Here is a 21,183-nt window from a genome sequence, read left to right as displayed (position 1 = left end):
TTATATTTCTTCTCAAGTGCATCCCACAATTCTTTCGAAGTTGTCATTGCACTATAGACATTATATAAGTCATCCTCTAACGCACTCAAAATGTAGCCCTTACATAGGAAGTCTGCCTGTTTCTATGCTTCAATAATCATGAATTTTTCTCTGTCTGGCATTTCAGCAGAAGGCACTGGAGTTACTTCATTGGTGAATTTCTGCAGACCAAGAGTGGTAAGCCAGAAAAATACCCCTTGCTGCCATCCTTTGAAATTCACACCAGAATCCACACGACCATTCATGAAAGTTTGCAACCTTTCAAACGGTTATGGCTGTTTCTGAAAGTTGCAACCCTTTCAGAACAGTCACTTCCAACAGCGGGAAATTCAAATAAAACGGGAAAGATTTAACTAATTAATTGAATCGGTTAATTAACTAATTAAAACGTTGGTCATTTAATTTAATTTAATTAATTAAATAATTAATTAACTAAAATAATTAAAACAAACTTTGTCCAAAAAATAATCTCTCGATCAATCATTTTTCCAAATCCAAATCCAATGCCAAAGCCGAGCCGAGCGAGCGACGACGGCGCGAGGGGGGTCCCTCTTTCCAACCCTTTTAACAATTAATAGGAGTGTTTCTATATTTAAATTCTCCTATTTTTCTTTCCACCACCGATGAGGGACAAATGTCTTTTCAATAAAGCATAAGAGGACTTTTCAAGTTCTCAACTTTCCAAGTTCCCAACTTTTTCAAGTTCCTCTTTCATCTTCCTTCCATTTTCCATTAACTCTTGCTACATACCCAACAAAAAGTGTGTTAGACGTTAATAGTTTGGTTTAAAAATATCCTCATTGTTATTTAATGGGTTAAAAATTCATTTTTCTTAATGAATATATCATTATTATTTTTCTTTTTAATTAAATTATATTTATGATAAAAATATTATTATTCTTTTTGGTAAGTAAGCATTTTATTATCAAAGAGAAGTTTACAGCTAAAAAAAATAAAAAGAAACTACTCTGACTAGATCGAACACAACTAATAATCTTCCATCTCCTAACCATCTATTGACTACTTTGGCTTGGATAGTAGTTCGACATCGTCAAATATTTAGTTAATTTCACTTTGAGACAGTCTCTGAAATATACGTCTTAAATTATTCTCTTCAGAATGACCGATATTTCTCTTATTTTGCCTTTAAAAACAATTTGGTTCCTCTCTTGCCACATTACCCTATATATAAGTTAACAACGAAAAGGACTAACACTATAGAACTTAATTGTACAATATGTTGTGTGAGTTATACTATTTATATTTTATCCACATTTACCTTTATTTTACCTTATCAGTATTTAAGAAATTCTTACGTTGTTAGGAGAACCATATTTATACAAAAGGGATTTAACTATTGTAATGACATGATTCCGTCGTTATGGAAAAGTCAATGGGAAAAGAATTGGGGCTAGAACTTTTGAATTGTGACTTGAAAATTCCTAGCCTAGTCCAGTTTTAGACGAAATTTGAGTAAGTGAGGTCTAGGGAAATTTGGTAATGTGTAGGGGACCTAATTATGAATTTGATCACATGAGTAGATAGCTAAGACGTTAAAGAACCCGTACGACTTTACGGAATCGAATTCGGGTGAGTAAAACTCCTGAAACTAACCTTAGCGTGAACGGGTAGTTTTTAAATGTCATGAGTTGAAGGTGTGTTGTGAAATGGGGGTTTGAAACTCAATTTCGATGTTCTGTCTCTGCGCAAACCGCTAAGGCGGGATTTATTCCGCCAGGGCGGGGCCGTTGTGGCGGGTTGGGTCCCGCTACGGCGGGCCAGTCGCCACTTAAGTTGGAATTAAACGCTAAAAATGTTATTTCTCTGCAAGTTTCGTTCTTGGGAGTTAAGAGACGACCCCATGTGATTTCTTGATAGTTTTCCACGACTTTTGGTGCTAAAGATAAGGATTTTACTCCTCTAATCCATTTTTCGATCCATAGATCTTAGATTCTTGGTTAATTATCATTGGGGGTGGAGGGGGTTGGACTGAATTGGATGTGGAAAAAAGCCCTAGTTGCACCTTAGGATCATAGGTTTGGTCTTGGGTTATTGGGTTTGGTATAATCCGATAATTAGGCCTTTGATTATTGATCATTGCGTATATTAATTATTTGTAGACCTCGAACAAGCAGAAATAATTTGAAAAGGGAAGATTCAAGTGCCTTAGAGGGATTCAAGTTTGGTTTCGAGGTAGGTGATGGTTTGATTTTGTGTTTGTGTGATGTATGTTAGTAATTGCTTTATTGTAATGCATGTATGTATGCGAGTGTTGCACTATTGATCACATCTAATGTCAATGAGTATGAATGAATGATTGTAAGTCATGAATTAACTCTTGATTGTATGATTATGAGAATGTACATTGTGATTGTGATTGTGGCATGTTGAATGGACCGAGTGTCACGTTCCGACACACTAACTGGGATCGGGTGTCACATTTCGACACTTATATTGGAGTAGGTGTCACGTTCCGACACACTAACTTGGATCGGGTTTCACATTCTGGTGCATATATGTGATCGGGTGTCACGTCCGTCACACTAATTGAGATCGGGTGTCACGTTCCGGCACACTAACAGATTGGGTATGGGTTCCATGAGAGGACCATTGATTTGTTATATCTACTTGTTATTGAGAATGTGGAATTGTGCATTGCTCCTGAAATGATAATCAATATATATATATTGCATATGTATGTGTTTACTTTGTTGTTATTGTTGGTATATGTTGTGCTTACTCGAATAGCCGTGTGATCCTACCAGTACACTGTGGTTGTTGACTGATACTGCACTTGCTCATTCTTTGTTGAGTACATGGAATCTTAGGCGGCTACTGACAGACCTCAGTTAGGTGACTATTGAGAGTTACCGAATTCAAGGGTGAGTCGATTCTTTCAGGCTGTCATGGATCTCTCTTGTTTAAGTCCACTCTTTTTAGACTTAGACTATTTGTTTAGGGTGTTTTGTTTAGTTTTCGGGATTGCGCCCCCTTTTGTTAGACTTGTTAGTTAATCAGAGTTTTGATACAATGACTTTCAGGTTCTAGGGGTTGAATTTCCGCATTAGTTATGTTTCGTTGTTTTAGTTGAACCCTTGGAGTTTATGGGGACTCCATTTTTATTGTCATTTAAACTTGCTTCCGTATCTTTAAATGCGTAGTATTTTGATTTAGTTGCTTAGTTGGGTTGTAATAATGGTTTTCCCACCGGAGGGTTAATGTAAGTATCAATCACGACGATAGATCGTGACAACTATCATTTGTATTTCCCCAAATTATTTCTTGAATGAGTGTCAACTGTCACATGTCTAATATTGATATCAATGTATCAATGACTTAGGTTTAATTAATTGAGGGCTATAACAATAATTTATGTAGAGTGGGAAAATAAGCAATTAGTTGAGCGCTATAACAATATTCAATGGTGGCTATTTTCCAAAGAAATTGGCTACAATTGCGCGCAATTCAAAATTAGGTTATATATAAGCCAACAAAAAAAAGGACTAACACTGGAGTACTTAATTGTACAATATGTTATGTGAGTTGTACTATTTATATTTTATCCACATTTATCTTTGTTTTACCTTGTCAATTCTTATAGTGTTGGGAGAACCATATTTATATGAAAGAGATTTAACTATCATCTTTATTTCTCCAAATTATTTCTTGAATGAGTGTCAACTATCTGTTGTGTCGTAATTTTACTAACCTTTAGAAAAATCACTTTTTGAAATATTCTAAGTATAAAACAATTTGAGAAAAATACTTAGAAAAGAGTCGCCACTTAATTTTTTAAAAAAATTAAGCAAACTTATAATTTTCAAAGATTTAAACAGAAAAATCATTTGAAATTACCAAAGAGGGTTCGGGATTCAATTTACACTTCGAGAAGGGTTTAAGCATTCGAAGTGTCCGCTAACATGCGGTTGACCTGTGACTTGACTAAAATATATTTGACTATTTTTAGAAAAAATGAAATAATTTAACATAAAAAAAAAAAAACTTATAACATATTTGATTAAGAAAATAATTAAATAAATAACGCATTTTTATTTCATCTTTATTTTTTTAGAGGAAGGGCTCCAAAATGATACATTCGACTCGAAATACAAGTGATTGGAATATTAATAAAACTAAATTAATTAGAATTTATTTAATTCATTTTTAAACCAATTTGATAAATTAAAACATGAAAAAACCATTTCTTATTAATTGATTAACCCTTTTTTTTTTGTTGAGAAAAGGACTTAAGTAAGTATATTTTTTTTTATTATTATTTATTATTATTAATCAATTGAAAAAGATTTTGACTAACACATTTTTAAAGTTTATTAAAAATAAAAGAATAAAAAAAAAATACTTCAACTTACAACAATTTTGAAATGGGTAAAAAAAATAAATGATTTAAATGAAGAAAACCCTTAAAGAACATATCTTTAAAAAATATTTAGGAAAATAATTTAACATAAAATATATAATATTTTACGATATTTGATTAACTTTGATAAAAATAGTTAAATAAAGAATAATTTTTTTTTAATTTTTTGGAAAATTGGATCTTAATTGAAACAACTTGGTCAATTAGGACTTTAACAAAACTAGATTAATTAAGATTTATTTGCGTCATTTTTTTAGAAATAATAATTCGAACCAACTCGGTAGACAAACCAAGACATTATTTTAATCTAATTAAAGATGAGTGAAAGTTTTGACTAAAAAATATTTGAATAAGCATACGAGTTGGTAAAAAAAACAAATTATTTTTAAAGAAACTAACATAAAGAACATGGTTTATCTTTTGGGGAATTTAATTAAATTAAGTCGCAATTTAAAAGAAAACAAATAAATAAATAATCACACAATTAAATAAGTTAGAAATTGAATTTGGGCCTCTTTTTTTGAGCCAATTTTGCTGCAATTTCTGGGGATTTTACTCAATCCCGTTTTTATATACATCTGATGTATATCAGTGTATATAGGGTGTATACAACCCATTTTTCTGCTTTTCGAGACCTGTACGTCAACTCCAAAGACTTATTCTTCGATTTCCCAAGGTTGTTTGACCCGATAAAAGAAGACTTGTTGGGTTTTGAGCCCACTCGAGATGCAAGGAGAGTAGATGCGAGTTCGTGGCGAACTCAAGAGCAAATTTACATGTAAAAGAGCAAGGAAATGAAGATTAATATTTAAACGATAACATAACAATGCATTAAAATGAAAATACACAACTTATGGTAAAATGAGTTATTGCCATGATTTTTAATAAACCAAATGGAGACAGTGCCTATGATGAGCTATGCAGGGAAGGATAACAAGAGCTTACTAAGCTCAATTGAGTCCAAAGCACACAAGTACATTTAAATTAGTCCAAGCTGCTACTTTAACAAACAAATAGCATTGACTAAAATTCCCTTTACATGGCTAGGCAATTAAAAAACAATATGACAAACAAAATTGATGTGTCACTTAACTACATTAATTAGGCACAAACAAATGCATTCAATTTCCTCAAGGAAACAGAGGCGTCTTGAGACGATGAAACCCAACTACTGTATTCTTAAAAATTATAAAATGACAAGCTAGATTTTTTAGCTAATTAATAAGTCATATAAATGCTAAGGGAGAAAACGGAATTCTAATAAGGAAAGTAGCAAATAACAAGTTATATGACTATGGAATCGAAAATCCAAGCCGTGAACAAACTTTGAACAACCTACAAATTTGAACTTAAACATCCTCTTTTACTCAAAATAAACACATTAAAGCTATCATCAGAACTAAACTTAAACCAACATTATTACGATAAGGTGTCCCAAAAGTCGAGCACTTTAACAGGAAGGATTAATAATTTGCGAGTTGGGCAACAAAACAAGATTGAATCTTTCTATTACAGTGACTTACGATGCAAATTAGTGGCAGCCAACAATTTATTAGAATCTATAACATGTTCATGAAAATGGCCTTTCAAACCAGTCGCATTATCAATTCAAACAACCTTAGCACATGGGACTCAGTGTATATTCGGAAATTGAAAGTAAGTGAATAATAGGAATATGAGCTACGTTAGAACGAGATTATGGTGAGCTACACACATAACATTAGTAGCTAGGATATAAGAGAAACACAACCAACATTCAAATCACCTAAGAACATAAATAATTCCTACGGGATGAAGCCAACCATGGCGAGAAGCTACCGGGACATATCAAAACGGCAAAGAAGACAACCAAAATGTACCAACAAATAGTGAAGAAACGGAATAATATCCGGCATGCTCAAAGTTGAAACCAAATGTATAGTATATTATTTCGAGCAAAATTAAAAGAAGATTCAGCTAGCCTTAAATATACAATCCAGCCAATGAACCTCACTACCAACTCATAATCCCAAAGGAATTTTATCATTATGCTACCCCCATGCTTATGGTTCAAAGTTTCACAGAAGAGATGAAGCAGATGCAGGGGACCGAAGAGAAGAAACCAACTATTATTCATAGCAGGGCATTTAGCAAACATTGAGTACATAATACATCCTATTGAGGCGGAAAAGTAAGAGGGGCCTGAAATTACCTTTCTTGGAGCAGCGACTGGGAGCAAACGAGTTGGAGAATAGCGACTTTCACCACAAAATCCAACTACGACTAGCAAATCAAGAAAGTCTGAGTGGTGATCTTTCGGAACTTAGAATCAGCAAACTAAGTTTGAAATTTTTATTTTTTTTAAAGTGTACAAGTTACTAGTGCTCTCAAAAATTCGAACTCCCAAAAAAAATCTCTCTTCCTCTCCTTTGCCCTTGAACATCGGAAACTATTTATAGGGAAATATTGAGCGATTTAGAAGGGGGGAAATCCGTTGGAAAATTCAAACAAAATTTTAATTTCTTCTGCCCTTTTCAAAGCAACAGTAAAGGGATGGGGAAAAAGCTGAATTCCGCGAAAAAGAGGAGAAAGAGAGGACGTGAAGGTTGACGTTGGGGCTTGCTAGAGTATGGGTTTGCAGATGAGTGATGAGATTTCCGGATTTGCTGGGATTTTTTCACTGAATTTCTGGGTTTGCGTGTTAGTTCTTTGCTGGAAGAAGAAGAGGAAAACGTATAGGGGTAGTATGTACTGCTGTACATATTGTGTATGTATTGGTGGGTATGGGTTGTTGGTATAGAATTGGGTTATGTTTGCTAGAAAATTGTATTGGGCTGCTACAAAGTGGCCCAAACATTGGTCTTAAAATGGGTTTGAATAAAATGTTAGATTTTGGCTAAGATAATAATAGGAACTAATTAACAATTTAGCAAATGGATTAAAAAGGCGGCCAAATGAATTAATTTTAGAAGATGGCTAGAATTTAAATAGGACAAATTAACATAATTAATTTATGAGCTTTTTAATCTTAACGAGATAAAATAATTAACTTAATTATAAACTAATCGATTTTCAATAAACTAATTAATTCAAAATTAAAGCTATAATTCAAACTAAAACTAAATTAATAAAATATTTATTTTAACGAAGCAAAAATCTTTTGATATGATTTTCAAACATTTATAAAATATACTAATTACTTATATAATTATATGAAATATATTTATTATTCAAATACTATGGAAATCGATTGAAATTATTTACACTAACCTTGAAATTATTTGAATTTGACATAGCTAATTATTTTAAATCGCTTGAATATTAGGAAGCTCGAAATGATTAATTTATATTGTGGAGGGTCAAAATTGGGTGTCAACACTATCACATGTCTAATATTGATATGAATGACTTAGGTTTAATGAATAGAGGGCTATAACACTAATTTATGTAGAGTGGGAAATAGGCAATTAATTGAGGGCTATAACAATAATCAATGGTCGCTATTTTTCAAAGAAATTGGCTACAATTGCAATTCAAAATTAGGCCAAAAAAGCAAAAAATAAAAAAAACTAACAATACAAGTCTCCAAAAATCAGTTAATCTATGCATGCTACAAGCATATGGATTGTGCTTTTCACCCTAAATTTAATCATCCAAACCCATCCACTGGCTATAATATAATTAACCTTTTCACTATATATATATATATATATGGCACTTTTGAGGCCAAATGGGCTTATATGACAGGAATTTAAAAATGCTTTAATTTGTTCGGTTGAAATTTGTCATGATCCCCGATTCTCTGTTGTGCCTTCCTCTCTTGGTGGATTACTTTCTAACAATAACACACAATGCTTATGTCAAAGACCAAATACAAATGGAAAAAGCAAATTGAAAAAGCTAGAGTGGAATTTAACTGTTCCAATCAGAGTCACTTTCTTTTTATGGGTTTAGACCAATTGATACATCTTTTTTACAGAGAAATAGTGTAATATTTAGAATTTAATCTTTTGTGTAACCAGTAGCATACTCCTTATAGTCTTGAAAATCTTCTTGATAAGCCAAGATGTTTGTTTTCTATTGGCCTCCCCTTGCACCAATTCATGTTTCTTTTCTTTAAACTCACATTAACTTAATAAATAAGTAGGAAATAATCTCTTTTATTCTTAATATTATTTTAACAATTAAAATAGAATTACTTCATATACATTTTTAACTAATAATATAGGTAATATATATTAATTTTCATTCAGATAATGATAAAAAATTCCTAATATATCGAAAATATTTTTATTTTTTAGTTTTTCCCCAAATTGAAATAGGATAAGTATTTCGAATTAAAAAAAATAATTAGGAAAAGAATATATTTAAAAAGAAAGAATATTTATTTAATTATTTGAAAAACGGGTATTTTTGATCCATTAAATAACAATTAGGATATTTTTTAGACCAAACCATTGAGACAAGGACATTTTTAAATAAATTATTAACTAAGGACATTTTCGTTGAATTTTGCTTAGTTGAAAAATATTGGTTTATCCTTTTCCATAGTAAATAGTTATTCTACTAAGGTTTGAAACTACATCTTCCATGTGAGGCTTAAGCACTTCAACCACAACACCATGAGCAAGTTTTCATCTTTAGGTGTCAATCGCTATCCATTGGACCATTTGTTTTCACAAGTTTGTTGTCTATTATAATATACTTGTCCTTTAAAAAATCACTCTCTAAGGAATGACAAGTTTTAAATCTCCATCATCTTTTGAAAGCAAACTAGCTACCACCAAAATATTTATAAATATACACCCAAATGGAGGGGAATATCAGAGCTAATCATCATCAATATTACTCATCTTTTAAGTCCAAAATCCAAGACCTCTTTCTATCTTTGAAAAATACACAGAATTTCATAACCTCCAATGATATTGAATATTTTGCTTGAATTGTGACCAATAAATTAAATCTAGCTTGATATATTTTCAATTTACTTGAATACGATTTAGGAGGCTAATAAATATAGATGTTATGTTTACTGCATGTTTCAATTATAAATTAACAGTAAGTTAATGTTATACCAAGAACATAAAAGAGTGCTCAAACTTTTTTATTAAAAAATGTTACATTTATGTCGTCCGGTTGTACCATTGTGGGAAATCAAAATCAAAATTCATAAAGAATTAATAAAATGTCATCTTTATGGAAGACATATAAACAAATTAGAAAGCTCTCAAAAATTCCAATTTTAAAGTGGAAGATGATCTTGTCTTGTTTGTCTTCTAAGGACAGATGTAGTCAATCTTATGATAAGAGCATGCACAATTTTGAGCACCAATATCCTCTCCAACACAAGGAGCCTCTGCTTTTCCATCTTTGTACCACTGTTTTCTTTGTTGAACTAATTCACTAATGAAATTGTCAAGCATTTCTCGTGTGATGCCTGGCATAACAATAACATGTGCCATATCTTTGACGCATGAAAGTTGCCAACGTCGGACAAATTCATGGTCACGAGGCCTTTCAAGTACAACTATGATGCTAAGTTCATTTAGCATGACACTTATCCCTGCTTGTTCAAGACGATCTTTCAAATATTTGGCATTGTCGAGGCATTTTTTAACATCCTTTTGAAGGCCAATTTGACCTTTAGCGCTCAAGCTATACCATAAGAAAATTGGAGTTAAACCGTTACGACTACCAGAAATAGTGGCATCCACAGAAGCAATGTACTCCACATTTGTTGAGAGATTATTGATGTAACTTTTTCTTGTTATTTGGACACCACAAGGCATTGGACATCCCAAAAACTTGTGTCCAGAAATTGTGACACTTCCAATTGGCTTCTTGAAACTAATCATCTGTTGAATTTGCACAAAGAATTATTAGAATGTTACTCTCAAAATTACTAAAGAAATTGTAATTAGAAGTAAGAAGTGAAACTCACATTGTTTATAAAAGGGGTCATAAGACCACATAGTGCAGCATCACAGTGGATGTAAAACCTATCTTGTGAATAGCCACAATTTTTGAGTGTTTCAAGAATAACATCAACATCATCAATAGCTCCTTTGAACGTAGTTCCTATAGTTAAAAGAACCATCAAGAGAAAAGTCGTAAGATGACTAATTAAGTCCATAAAAGTAAAATGAAAAAAGATAAGAGGTTGGGGTAAATATATACCAATTGTGACATTTATAATTGCTGGTCTGTCCTTATTTTGAAGTAACTTTGCTCTTAAATCTGAATAATCCATCTCTCCATTTACTGATGTGTTGATTGTTTCTGAATCCATTCTGTACATTCTTGCAGCTTTGAAGACTGAGTAATGAGAGTCTTTCGATGCATATAATATTCCCTCTGGAAGTAGTTCTCTCCTACATAAATAATGTTAAGAAATTTAAGAGCACTGAAACAATATATAGAAGTTATTATATTATATATACTCAGGTCAATTTATGAACTTACCCTAACAAAATACCATGGAGATTGCCTTCGGTACCACCATTGGTAACATATCCCCAATATTGGTCCTTTTCAATTTCCCACAGTTGTGCAAACCAATTCAAAACAGCCACTTCGAAGTCTTTAGAATGGAAATCGACAGTATTTTGAAGGAAAGGATCACCACAATTGTTTAGGTGAAACTGTAAAAGTGGTGCTAGAGTTGCATAGTGATCATAACATATGTTCACCGGATAACCTAAATGATAATTGACTCGTTGGGTAAGTGTGTCTAAATAATTGACCAAGATAGTGTCCAAGGAAGGACCATCATTCTTCAATCCAGGCTCCACCACATCAAGTTGTAAGTTCTTCCTTGGCCCTGCGCCTGATTGCTCCACCTTTGGTTTCTTGTTGTCCACATTCGGAAACAATCTTCGTCGTGCTAAACTTCTTGGTGTCATTGCTAAACTTCTCGGTGTCATTGGTGATCGCTCAAAATCCTGTCAAATATCATAATCCAATTTAAGATATAGTTAAGTAAATAAAAACATATTTTATCTAACGAGGAGATCATACAATTCAACAACTTTGATTCTCACATCTAAACATTGTTTCTTTTAGGTGTTAGAAGACTTTGGTTCAAAATAATAGCACTATCAATTGTTTGTACATGTAATTAACATGAAGAGTACATACCATTTCAAGTGAGAGACTACCCATTCTCTTAAAGCACAAGTTTATAAGTTTTCTTTTTTTGTTTGCTTAGAATGGAAAACCAATTTCTGTGTGAATTTTGTTCATGTCTTGAGTACTTATATATACAACTCTATGAAAGACCAAATTTTTGTGCACTAACCACCCTTTTCCTCTTCTTTTCCCCCTCTTTTTCCTGCTAGTTTCTTCAATATATCCCACTTGCCTTATTCTAAAGACCATTATGTATATTGCAAAATGCATGTGGTCTTGACCCCGTGTTAGAAAGTGACTGCTCAACTTTGTATTTTTGAATGGGTAGGTGAGATTAATTAATTAGAATCTTAATCAAAATAATCAGGCTAATATTGGTGCCAAAACTCAAGCTGGTAAAAAATTCTCTTTGGACTCAATTAGAATTATCTGGTATAAACCATTGTGTAAATACAACCAATAGAATGTTAATTTTGTATCAACTAGCTTCCGAGAAAAAAATAATGATAACACGCGACCTCAAGGAATTTTCGCAACCTGTCAATCACTAGACTAAATCTTCAACTTGTGTCAAGAGATGTCAATATTTCTGTATATATATATATATATATATTTATTAAACCAAAATTTAACTTCTATATACAATATAATTTTCCGATAAAGAAGTATCGCTTGACACCCTAGTATGGGTGGCTCCGCTCCTGGTAGGAAGGTTCAATAGATGAGTTAACAGTAATTAATTTTATTATTTCTAACTTTCATCTATATAAAACAGAGAGGTACGGTCAATATTTCTATTAATCAAGGAAAGTGGTACGGATATTTCATCGTTATTTTGTTGTTCTTGGATGATATTTGAGTACGTTTACATATAAAATAATCACGGGGAAGGTTGATGAAATTAAAATTTCGAAATAGATATGATTTTAAACTTTTATATGTAAGAGTACATGGACTTAATTGTGGTGTCACAAATGTAATATATTTTGTACATACAATTATTTATAGTTACTCGAAGAAAAATCTTATTAATGAAACTGGTTATACATACTATAACAAAAACAACTTTTAGTCGCAATAAATATACAAATTAACAAAGACTATTAAAATTTTATCAGCATCAATTAATTGTCATTGGATTAATTATCGCTATAGATTTTAGGGACACTTACGATTTACAAGAATGTTAATTACCTCTATAGTCACAATCACGTCATTTTTTTGTTCTACAATATTTTCGTTCTGCTCGTTAATTAATGATTCAACGTCATCAACTTACTTGTTTCATTATCTAATTTATTTTACTTGTGTATATGCACACCATATAATAAAAAGGAGGGAAAAAAGACATTATGACCAAATACTAAAGTTAAAAAATAATTACACTAATTTTAAAAGTAAAGTCAAAAAATTTAAATGAATTTCACTATGTAATATCAAATTTTCAGTCTTACGCGACACGAATTTAAATTAGTTAGATTTCAATCTATATATCGAACACTTAAAAAAAAAAGAAAAAATCAAACTCATGACGATTTTCCCTTGTGTAACCAATATTTTTGTGTGCAAGGTTGTTAAAGTTGAAAGTTAGTGCAAACATTTTTTGACCAAATATTTACAAATTGGAACAAGGCCGCGGCATTTTGTTTTCACTCTCTAGATTCCTTTTTTTCTCTAAATTCCAAACAAGTAGACTCTACTTCACTTAACAATGCAATAGTTCCAAATGTCAATAATAGGATAAATGAAGTGGTCAAACCTTTGAATTGGTCTTTTTAAATCTGTTCACACTAATTAATCATTCAAAAATATCAGCCGATAAATCCAATATATGTATTACTAATTTATTTTTATTTTTTCTGTCACAACTTATTGTCCTTTATGCGCAGAGTAGACTATAGTATATACTAAGCTTAGTATTATGCAACAGTCACAATTTAACCTCTAATATTTCTATCTCGTGAAGTTTGAGAAATGATTCAATTTATATTTTTTACTAACGTAATTTCATTTGTGATGGATAATCTTTTTATTTGTTGACCTATTCAAATTTTGGAATTAGACTTGGTTATTAATGTTGGTATCTCTGTTTTTAGAGTGGAGTTCGTAGTTGATAAATTAAAATTAAAAATAGCACTCAATTTCCTTCTGATTTCGATTATAAAGCTAATTATTTTTTGCCTTGTACTTGAGAATATAATGTTTTTTTTGTTGGCATACGCCTCTAAAATTCTCATAGACATTATAAATCTATCATTTCTTATCAATTGACTAATTATCTACAGGATATAATTTAATACTTGTATAGGTTAATTGGGTTTAAGTGAATGATTAAAATTTTAAAAATAACTTCAACCAGTAAAAAATTGTAAAATGAAGACCAGGTGTGTGTGCATAAAAGAACAATTCTCTCAGTATTATATTTTGTCTTTTGGTAAATTGTCATTAAAAATCTTTAAAACTGCATAGTAACTCATTTTTTTCTAACCAACGAAGTTGAACATTCTTAACTACTAAATAATGTTACTTTATGGTCTTCATATCTAATTCATTGAAAACATATTGTTTGCGTTGTTTGGTATCATTAACCTAATTTTCAAACAATAAATCCATTATTAAAAAATTACTATTTTTTCGCTGAAATTTTCACTAATAATTGTTCATAGTTATTTTTATAGATATTTTGATTAAATAGGTTGAGAAAAAATAGTAACGTTTTCATACGGAAAAAATTACGGAAACTTTATTCTAAGAATCTATTTTCCACCATGCATTTTTTCATTGAGCTTACGATTGAAAATATCTTTGTTTCTAATAGTGGTTAACGTATCCACCCAAGGCAAAATCAAACTTATCTTTTGATAATCAAACTTTTAGGCTTTAAACCTTATCCCATGTGACATTTATTTTCTTAAAAAATAAAATTATAAAGATTCAATCCACTAGAGCTCTCTACTTTTGTTAAATTTAAATTCCAAGTTCTTTTAATGAAGACATCATTCAGAATTATCGCACGAGTCAAACTGTAAATATAATTTCTTTTCTCCCTTCCAATTTGCAAAGTTTCAATTTACAACTACCTCCACTTTGAAGTCCTCTTTTCGACCATATAATAATTAAAATAAGAAAAAAGGATTATTTTTCTCTTTTCTATTCAAAAAGATATAAATATAGCATCCCTTATAATATCCCAACAAAAAAGCCCCTAACATAACCTAAATATCCAAAAATACCCCTCTTCGCAAACAGTAGTCTGGCATGAAAGAAGTTATAACAATTTTTTTATATGGTTATTGTCTCTAACAAAATTATGTTTTCCCTTGATTTATCTCATATATATATATATATATATATATATATATATATATAACTTCGATTCTAATTTTATTTATTTTTATTGAAAACTCATTAAATATGTATAATAATATATCAAAAAATAGGTGGAGAGGTTCGAACCCACAACACTAGTATGGAAGCATTTTCACGGCCCCGTTTTTACCACTGAACCATCAATTAATTTTTTCAGAGATTCATAAGTTGATATATATATATAATTTTCTAATATAAATACAAAGTCTATAAAAAAGCTATTAAATTCGTCCAAACTCACGAACTTCCACTTAGCTCATCTGTGCGCCTACCTACCCACTATATTTTTAGGCAAAGGCAGGTACTACATTCTTCTAATTAGTCAGACATTCGACTTTTAGAGAAATGATGAAACTTTACAAGTTTGACTTTGCAACTTCACAAAAATAAAAATCAAAGCAAAATTAAAATTAAAATTTAAAAAAATAAGATTTTTCCTTGAATTGCGTTCATATCTACTTTGAGATATCAAAGGAATATGCTCTCTAGAAATGAATTATGACCTTTTTCCTCCCTTTACTCGTTCTAATTAACTATTTTCATGAATCAAAAGGCTAGTGTTATTGAAGATATAATAAGAAAATAAAATAATCTTTCAGTCTAACGATTTATTTTTTAAAATGAGATAATCAAATACTTTAATTGATTTTTTTAGATGAGATAATCAAATACATTAATTGAGTATCAGATTCAAGCCCAACATGTTATGTGCCACAATATATATTAGGTTCCTAGGCTATGTTATCCCACTCATTACTAGAAAATAAGGAATTATACAACTATAAAATTTATCGGTAATTAATTCATGACTAAATAAATCCTAGCTAATTAAATTTTCTTATAATTCGTGGCCAACTCGAGTTACGTGAAATGCACTTTATAATGATGGTGCTTTGCATTAGTGGCCACTTAAGTAATTCATTCCATTAGATATATTTTAGTGCATTTTAGCGATGATGGCCTTAAAATTCTCTGTAAAATCTAGGCATGTCTATCGACCTCCCCCCCCCCCCCTCATTTCTTTTCACGTTAGCTGACAAGGAAGTTTATAGAATTATTTTAGCCTAGGCCAAATTAAAGTGGATAAAGTAAGGAAGCGTTAAGCCATGATTTTCTTTTTATTTTTTTTGGAATTGAACTTTGAGAATCACGTATAAAATTTCGAAATTCAGCTTCAAGTTGATTTTCAGATTTTTAAAAATTTGAAAAGCAACAAAAAAGTATTTTCACTTCAGATTATCCACAAAAACTCAAAAACAACTTTAATTTATATTCAATTTCCAAACAAAATTTCAATTTTCAAATATTATTTTTCACTTTGAAAATAAAAATTATTTTTTTCAAATAAAAATTATTTTTTTCAAATTTCACAATGAAACATGATCAAGTGCTCACCGCAATTAATTGATGACTTATATGCACATCATCATTACGAGCGACTTTGGATTTTTTAATTGGTTTTTAACTAAGGGGAGAAATTCACCAAATCCTCTAATATTGGCGCCTTTCTTAAGTGCCCTAGTGACGTGTTATTTATACATAGAGATTCGAAAGTTACAAAAAGGTCTTGTCTTAATTTTTTTTTAAAAAAATAATCTCAAGACATATTCTATATATTAGCTAGTCGTTATAAAATGTGATCCTTTCTAAGTGTCTGATTTGAAGAATCATTAATATAAATACTTATACAAATGAAGGCGGGAAAGTAAAACATAGTAAGGTAAGACATCGTAGGGTTGTTCATGGTTATGATTAAAAAATTAAATCGAATCGCAATTTGAATCAAACTGATTAAAAAAATTAATATTTGGTTTGATTAAGTTAGGTTTGGTTTTAAATTTTAAAATCGATACCATTTGGTTTGGTTTTAATTTTACTAAAAAACAACCGTAAAAATAATCAAACCGAACCGATAAATTAAATGTATAAATTTTATAATTATTTATATATTATTCATAAGTAAAATATAAATATTTTGTTAAATTTTAATTAACTGAAATCTTTAACTTTACCATCTTCTCAAGCCAACACTTTAGTCCAACTATTGCTTAATTAAACCGACAATAGTTTTTTTGTGGATTGCTCATGTACTAGGTGTTTGTGTCTATCGAGATAAGTACGTCCTGAAAAAAAATTACTTTCAAACCGTAAATCAGAAAAATTGAACCAAACCGACAATAACCAAATCGACGGTTATTTTTTTTCGTTTGATTTGGTTTTAAAAATTTAAAACACCGACTAAATTGGTTTGGTTTTGGTTTTAATCAATAACCAAACCACTAACACCCCTAGGTGAGAGAATGGATGCTGCTACAATTATATTTAGACAAGTTAAAATTTAGCTGATTAATCTTATTCTTTTGATGCCTCAATCTATTTTCAATTTCGTAATTCTTGCGTCTTTGCTTGACCATTTACTAATTACGTAATTTATTGTGTGGACATCTCAAATTGACATCTTTGCCTTTACTTTTCGTTTCTTTAATTCTTAATAAAACTTTAAAACTTGTAATTATTGGTTGGCTCTTTTTTCCAGTGGGAAGGTTTCCGCTATTAACATGGAACGGAAAATTTACGATGAGAATGTGCCCGAAATATAAAAACACAAAACTGCAACTGGAGCAATAGTATTTAACTAAGAAATTACTTACTTCTAGAAGATACGAAGTATTTTACTATTTTATCCTTCATTAAATGTTTTGAAGAATGAAGCAGCTCTATTTTTAATATATAACAATACTTATTTTGAAACAAAATGAAAAGATTAAAACATGTACTTATTTTGCAAATGAAGGAGTTCTTACTTTCTTGGTTCCATTTATATTGTGATGTTTAACTGAACATGAAATATCACCTAAAAAAAAAATAATCTTGTACATAGCATGATAGAAATAAGGCTATATATACACCCTCTTCTTCAAAGCCCATTTATCAAATTACACTAAGGGCCTGTTTGGAAGGATATTCTGGTAATTGGATTTGGTTTAATTGGTGTAATTACACTGTCTTGTCCTGTTTGGAAGGACAGGTAATTACTTGGTCAGCAGATAATTGGTGTAATTGGCATGGGATAATTACACTCTACAATTCACAGGCAGAAACTATGAATTGCTGGTAATTACATGGTGTAATTACCACCTGATTACTTTTTTATTTTTTTTGTTTTAATTTTTTTTACTTCTATTATTTTAATTTCTTTTTATTTTTATTTTTATTATTCTAAAAATTTGTAAAAGTCTATTTTTTATTTTTTATTATTATATTTCATTTTATTCTTGTTCTCAACATTACTTTACATGATTTTATGTAATTTTCTCGTATTATCTATTTCTTTATGCCATGCTTATTTTCTCATTAGCATAATTTTATTAGTATTCTAATTTTTAAATTAAAATAGAATTTATTGTTAAGTAAGGTTATAGACTTACGTTTTCTTTATTATGAAGAAAAATAAATAAATCATATTTATTGCTATGTTAAAATTTGTTATAAGAGTATTATGTTAAATTTTTTGTTTTGAATTTATTACTTATGTTATATTTTCAATTTCATTTGTTTTAGTAATATTGAATTTACATTGCACGTCATTTTTTAATTAGACTTGATAGATTATATTTTTGTCAAACATTTAATAATTTATGATATTTTATTTATATATTACTATTCTTTTTATCAAACATGCATTTCACAATGTTCGTAGAAACTTCATACTTTTAGTTGTTACGATCAATTCAATTGAAATATATTAATTTGAAAAAATATAAATAAAATATTTTTTCATAATATTAGTTACAGTAAATATGTTTATTAATTAATATATTTTCAAAAAAGAATATATATCTTAAATATTTAATTTAATGTCATTTATAAAATTTCTTATTTTTCTAGAATAATTTTAAATGATTAATTTTTATTTTTAAAATTTATTATAATTTTATGATTGCAATTGTGCATCCAAACAGAACATGTATAATTACACTGTGACATCCAAACAAGACATGTGTAATTACAATGTAATTACACTGTGGTAACCAAACAGGTCAGTGTAATTACTAGACTGTGTAATTACTAGGCTGATAATTACTACCCTAGTAATTACACCAATTCCAATTACCTAGTGGCTTTCCAAACAGACCCTAAATATATTACTTATTATTGTTTTATATAAAGACACTATAATATATTAATACATAATCAATTTAATAAATTTCAATTACAAAGATAATGCAACTGCTTTTAGTAAAAGAAAATATGAAGAAACTGATAAATTACACAATTATTATAAGAATAAAACAACACTATATACTAACATGTCTCTTCCTCAATTTTCCCCTTATCAGCATACTTTTGAAGATTTTCACCATGCAATTTGCCATACCTAAACTCATCAAAAATTTCAACTCCCATATTTATGTAAAAATCATATGACTTCTTATTCCAAACTGCTACTATTCCATCCACCGATACGAATCCATTGTCCGCAGCAATGGACGAAACTGTTCCAAACAACAATTTCCCCATTCCCAACTTTCTATAACTCTCTCTGAAGTAAAGACTCTCAAAATAAAATCCAGGCTTGTCATTGAAACATGAATAATTAGCGTAAAAGAAAGCATATCCTGCAATATAAGCATCACTCTTATCGTCATATTTGGACCTGAACTCCTCAACTTGTCCTTCAACGACAGGGAATTTAAGGTCGAAAGTTGTAAGGACGGGCTTGAACCCTTCGTCTGTGGTATTTTTAGGTTCGTTAAAAGGTGTTGGAGAGACTTCGAGTAGAAGTACGGATGGACCGTAGAAAAGTGGAAGAGGGTTTTCTTTAAAGAGCAAGTTAGCTAAGGAGGACTCAGTAGCTTTGTATAAATGAGTATAGTTATGGTAGACATGAATTTGGTAAAACAATTGGTATATATGAGACAAATCAGATTTTGTAGCGAGACGGACTCTTGTGTATATCTTTCCGGTGATGGTAACGTTATTGTTTTCCGATGATGCATCGGTGATTATTGTTTCAGATGGAGTTGGTTGTTGAGGAGCAGGAGCCATGAGAATTGTTTAGCTAAGTTTGAGAGGAAAGAAATGTTGAAAGGTTTAGTAATAATGGGATAATATTGTGTTTGGGATCATAATGGTTATTTATAATGGAGAATTTTTAAAAAATCATTATTTGGTTAGTGAGGTTCGTGGAAATGGGTTCCAACGAAAAAAAAAGTTGGTGGAGATAACGGTGCATTCTATATCTATTGACTGCGTCGGCTAAAGGGTCAAATCATTGATGCCTTTAATCTCAATTTTGTTTTTTCCTTATAGAAAAAAATAGCTAGGATAATATTTTTTGAGTTAGCCATCAAAATTTGACCACCACTGATTTTTTATGTAATGATGATTAACTACTTTTTAATAGTAAAAAATGGACGGAATAATACTCATGTTTAAATATTGTACTGGTGGAGTTTAAACTTTGACAAGTGGAACTCAAAAAATAATTTGCTCAAATCAACTAATTTCACAATTTAAGTGCAGAAATTCAATAAAATTTCAAACTTCAGAAATGATTCGACGAATTCAAATTTTAATCAGTTTAATTTTATAAATAATTCATGAAGTTTTGAAATGATAAATATTCCAAAAAAATTTCCATGTTTTAACTTATTTCCCAATTTTTTGAAGCATCAATAAATTGTACTCACTCATTGTAGCCACCTAATATATTTCATCATTTATTTCTTCAAAGACGAAAAAGGGGGGAAAAACAGAGAAAAAACAAGTGGGAGTACTTGGTGCAAGAGATGTTTTCGCTTGGACCATGCAAAAAAAAAATAATCATTAAAATGTTAACAATATTGTACGAATAAACTGACTATTCTTAACATAATAATAATAAAAAAATAAAGATGTTGACTTTGTATGAGGAAAGACTTTCACCAACTTTATACTCCCTCTGTTTCGATGAACTAATTTAACTTGACACACCATTTAAGAAAAATTAAATAAGTTTTTTCAATTTATGATCCTAAATTAATATTATATTAAATGTAACGTAATTTTCTTTAATTTTATAGCCTTAAATACACTATATGAAAAATTAAAATTAAAATATTATTTAAAATGGAAAAAGGTCATTTTTTTTAACGGGGAGCAATAAATAACATTATCGTTATTGACAATTACAGCAATATGGATGAATATTCTATGGATTACATAAATGAGGTGTGGAAGTCAAGTGAAGTCGTCAACATTGACAATGAGTAATGTTTACCAAGATGCATGAAATTTCAACAAGGAAA

The 21,183-nt window shown here is 30.2% G+C and overlaps 3 protein-coding genes and 1 long non-coding RNA gene across 5 annotated transcripts in view; 1 reads left to right on the top strand and 3 right to left on the bottom strand.

Annotated features, from left to right (window-relative positions):
- Positions 1–10,081, top strand: part of LOC125818621 (uncharacterized) — a 35,375-nt gene extending 25,294 nt beyond the window's left edge. The window contains exon 2 of the long non-coding RNA XR_007442407.1: positions 9,909–10,081. This is a non-coding gene — a long non-coding RNA (uncharacterized LOC125818621). The remainder of the gene's footprint in view (positions 1–9,908) is intronic.
- The window catches only part of LOC125818605 (histidine decarboxylase-like), a 65,259-nt gene extending 53,928 nt beyond the window's left edge, over positions 1–11,331 (bottom strand). Inside the window, exons 1-4 of one of the 2 annotated variants that reach the window (XM_049498106.1) lie at positions 10,859–11,331; positions 10,574–10,767; positions 10,338–10,474; positions 9,480–10,251 (exon numbers count right to left, since the gene is read on the bottom strand). In XM_049498106.1, coding sequence (XP_049354063.1) covers positions 9,673–10,251; positions 10,338–10,474; positions 10,574–10,767; positions 10,859–11,319 — 1,371 coding nt within the window. In that variant the 5' untranslated portion in view covers positions 11,320–11,331 and the 3' untranslated portion in view covers positions 9,480–9,672. Of the gene's footprint in view, positions 1–9,479; positions 10,252–10,337; positions 10,475–10,573; positions 10,768–10,858 lie in introns of those variants that run through there. The other variant, XM_049498115.1, reaches the window with a different exon arrangement.
- The window catches only part of LOC125818596 (histidine decarboxylase-like), a 49,536-nt gene extending 37,949 nt beyond the window's left edge, over positions 1–11,587 (bottom strand). The window contains exon 1 of the mRNA XM_049498094.1: positions 11,534–11,587. Within this exon, the coding sequence (XP_049354051.1) occupies positions 11,534–11,557 (24 nt within the window). The 5' untranslated portion in view covers positions 11,558–11,587. The remainder of the gene's footprint in view (positions 1–11,533) is intronic.
- A 7,489-nt stretch (positions 11,588–19,076) lies between these two features.
- Positions 19,077–20,005, bottom strand: LOC125818566 (tyramine N-feruloyltransferase 4/11-like). Its single transcript, XM_049498061.1, has one exon. The coding sequence runs from the start codon at positions 19,940–19,942 to the stop codon at positions 19,199–19,201; it is 744 nt and encodes a 247-aa protein (XP_049354018.1). The 5' UTR covers positions 19,943–20,005; the 3' UTR covers positions 19,077–19,198.
- Between the last annotated feature and the right edge of the window lie 1,178 nt (positions 20,006–21,183).

Source organism: Solanum verrucosum, unplaced genomic scaffold (genome assembly GCF_900185275.1).
Source record: "Solanum verrucosum unplaced genomic scaffold, falcon-dt-bn FXZP01000363.1, whole genome shotgun sequence".
In the NCBI taxonomy this organism is placed as follows: domain Eukaryota; kingdom Viridiplantae; phylum Streptophyta; class Magnoliopsida; order Solanales; family Solanaceae; genus Solanum; species Solanum verrucosum.
This window is presented reverse-complemented; position numbering and strand designations above follow the sequence as displayed.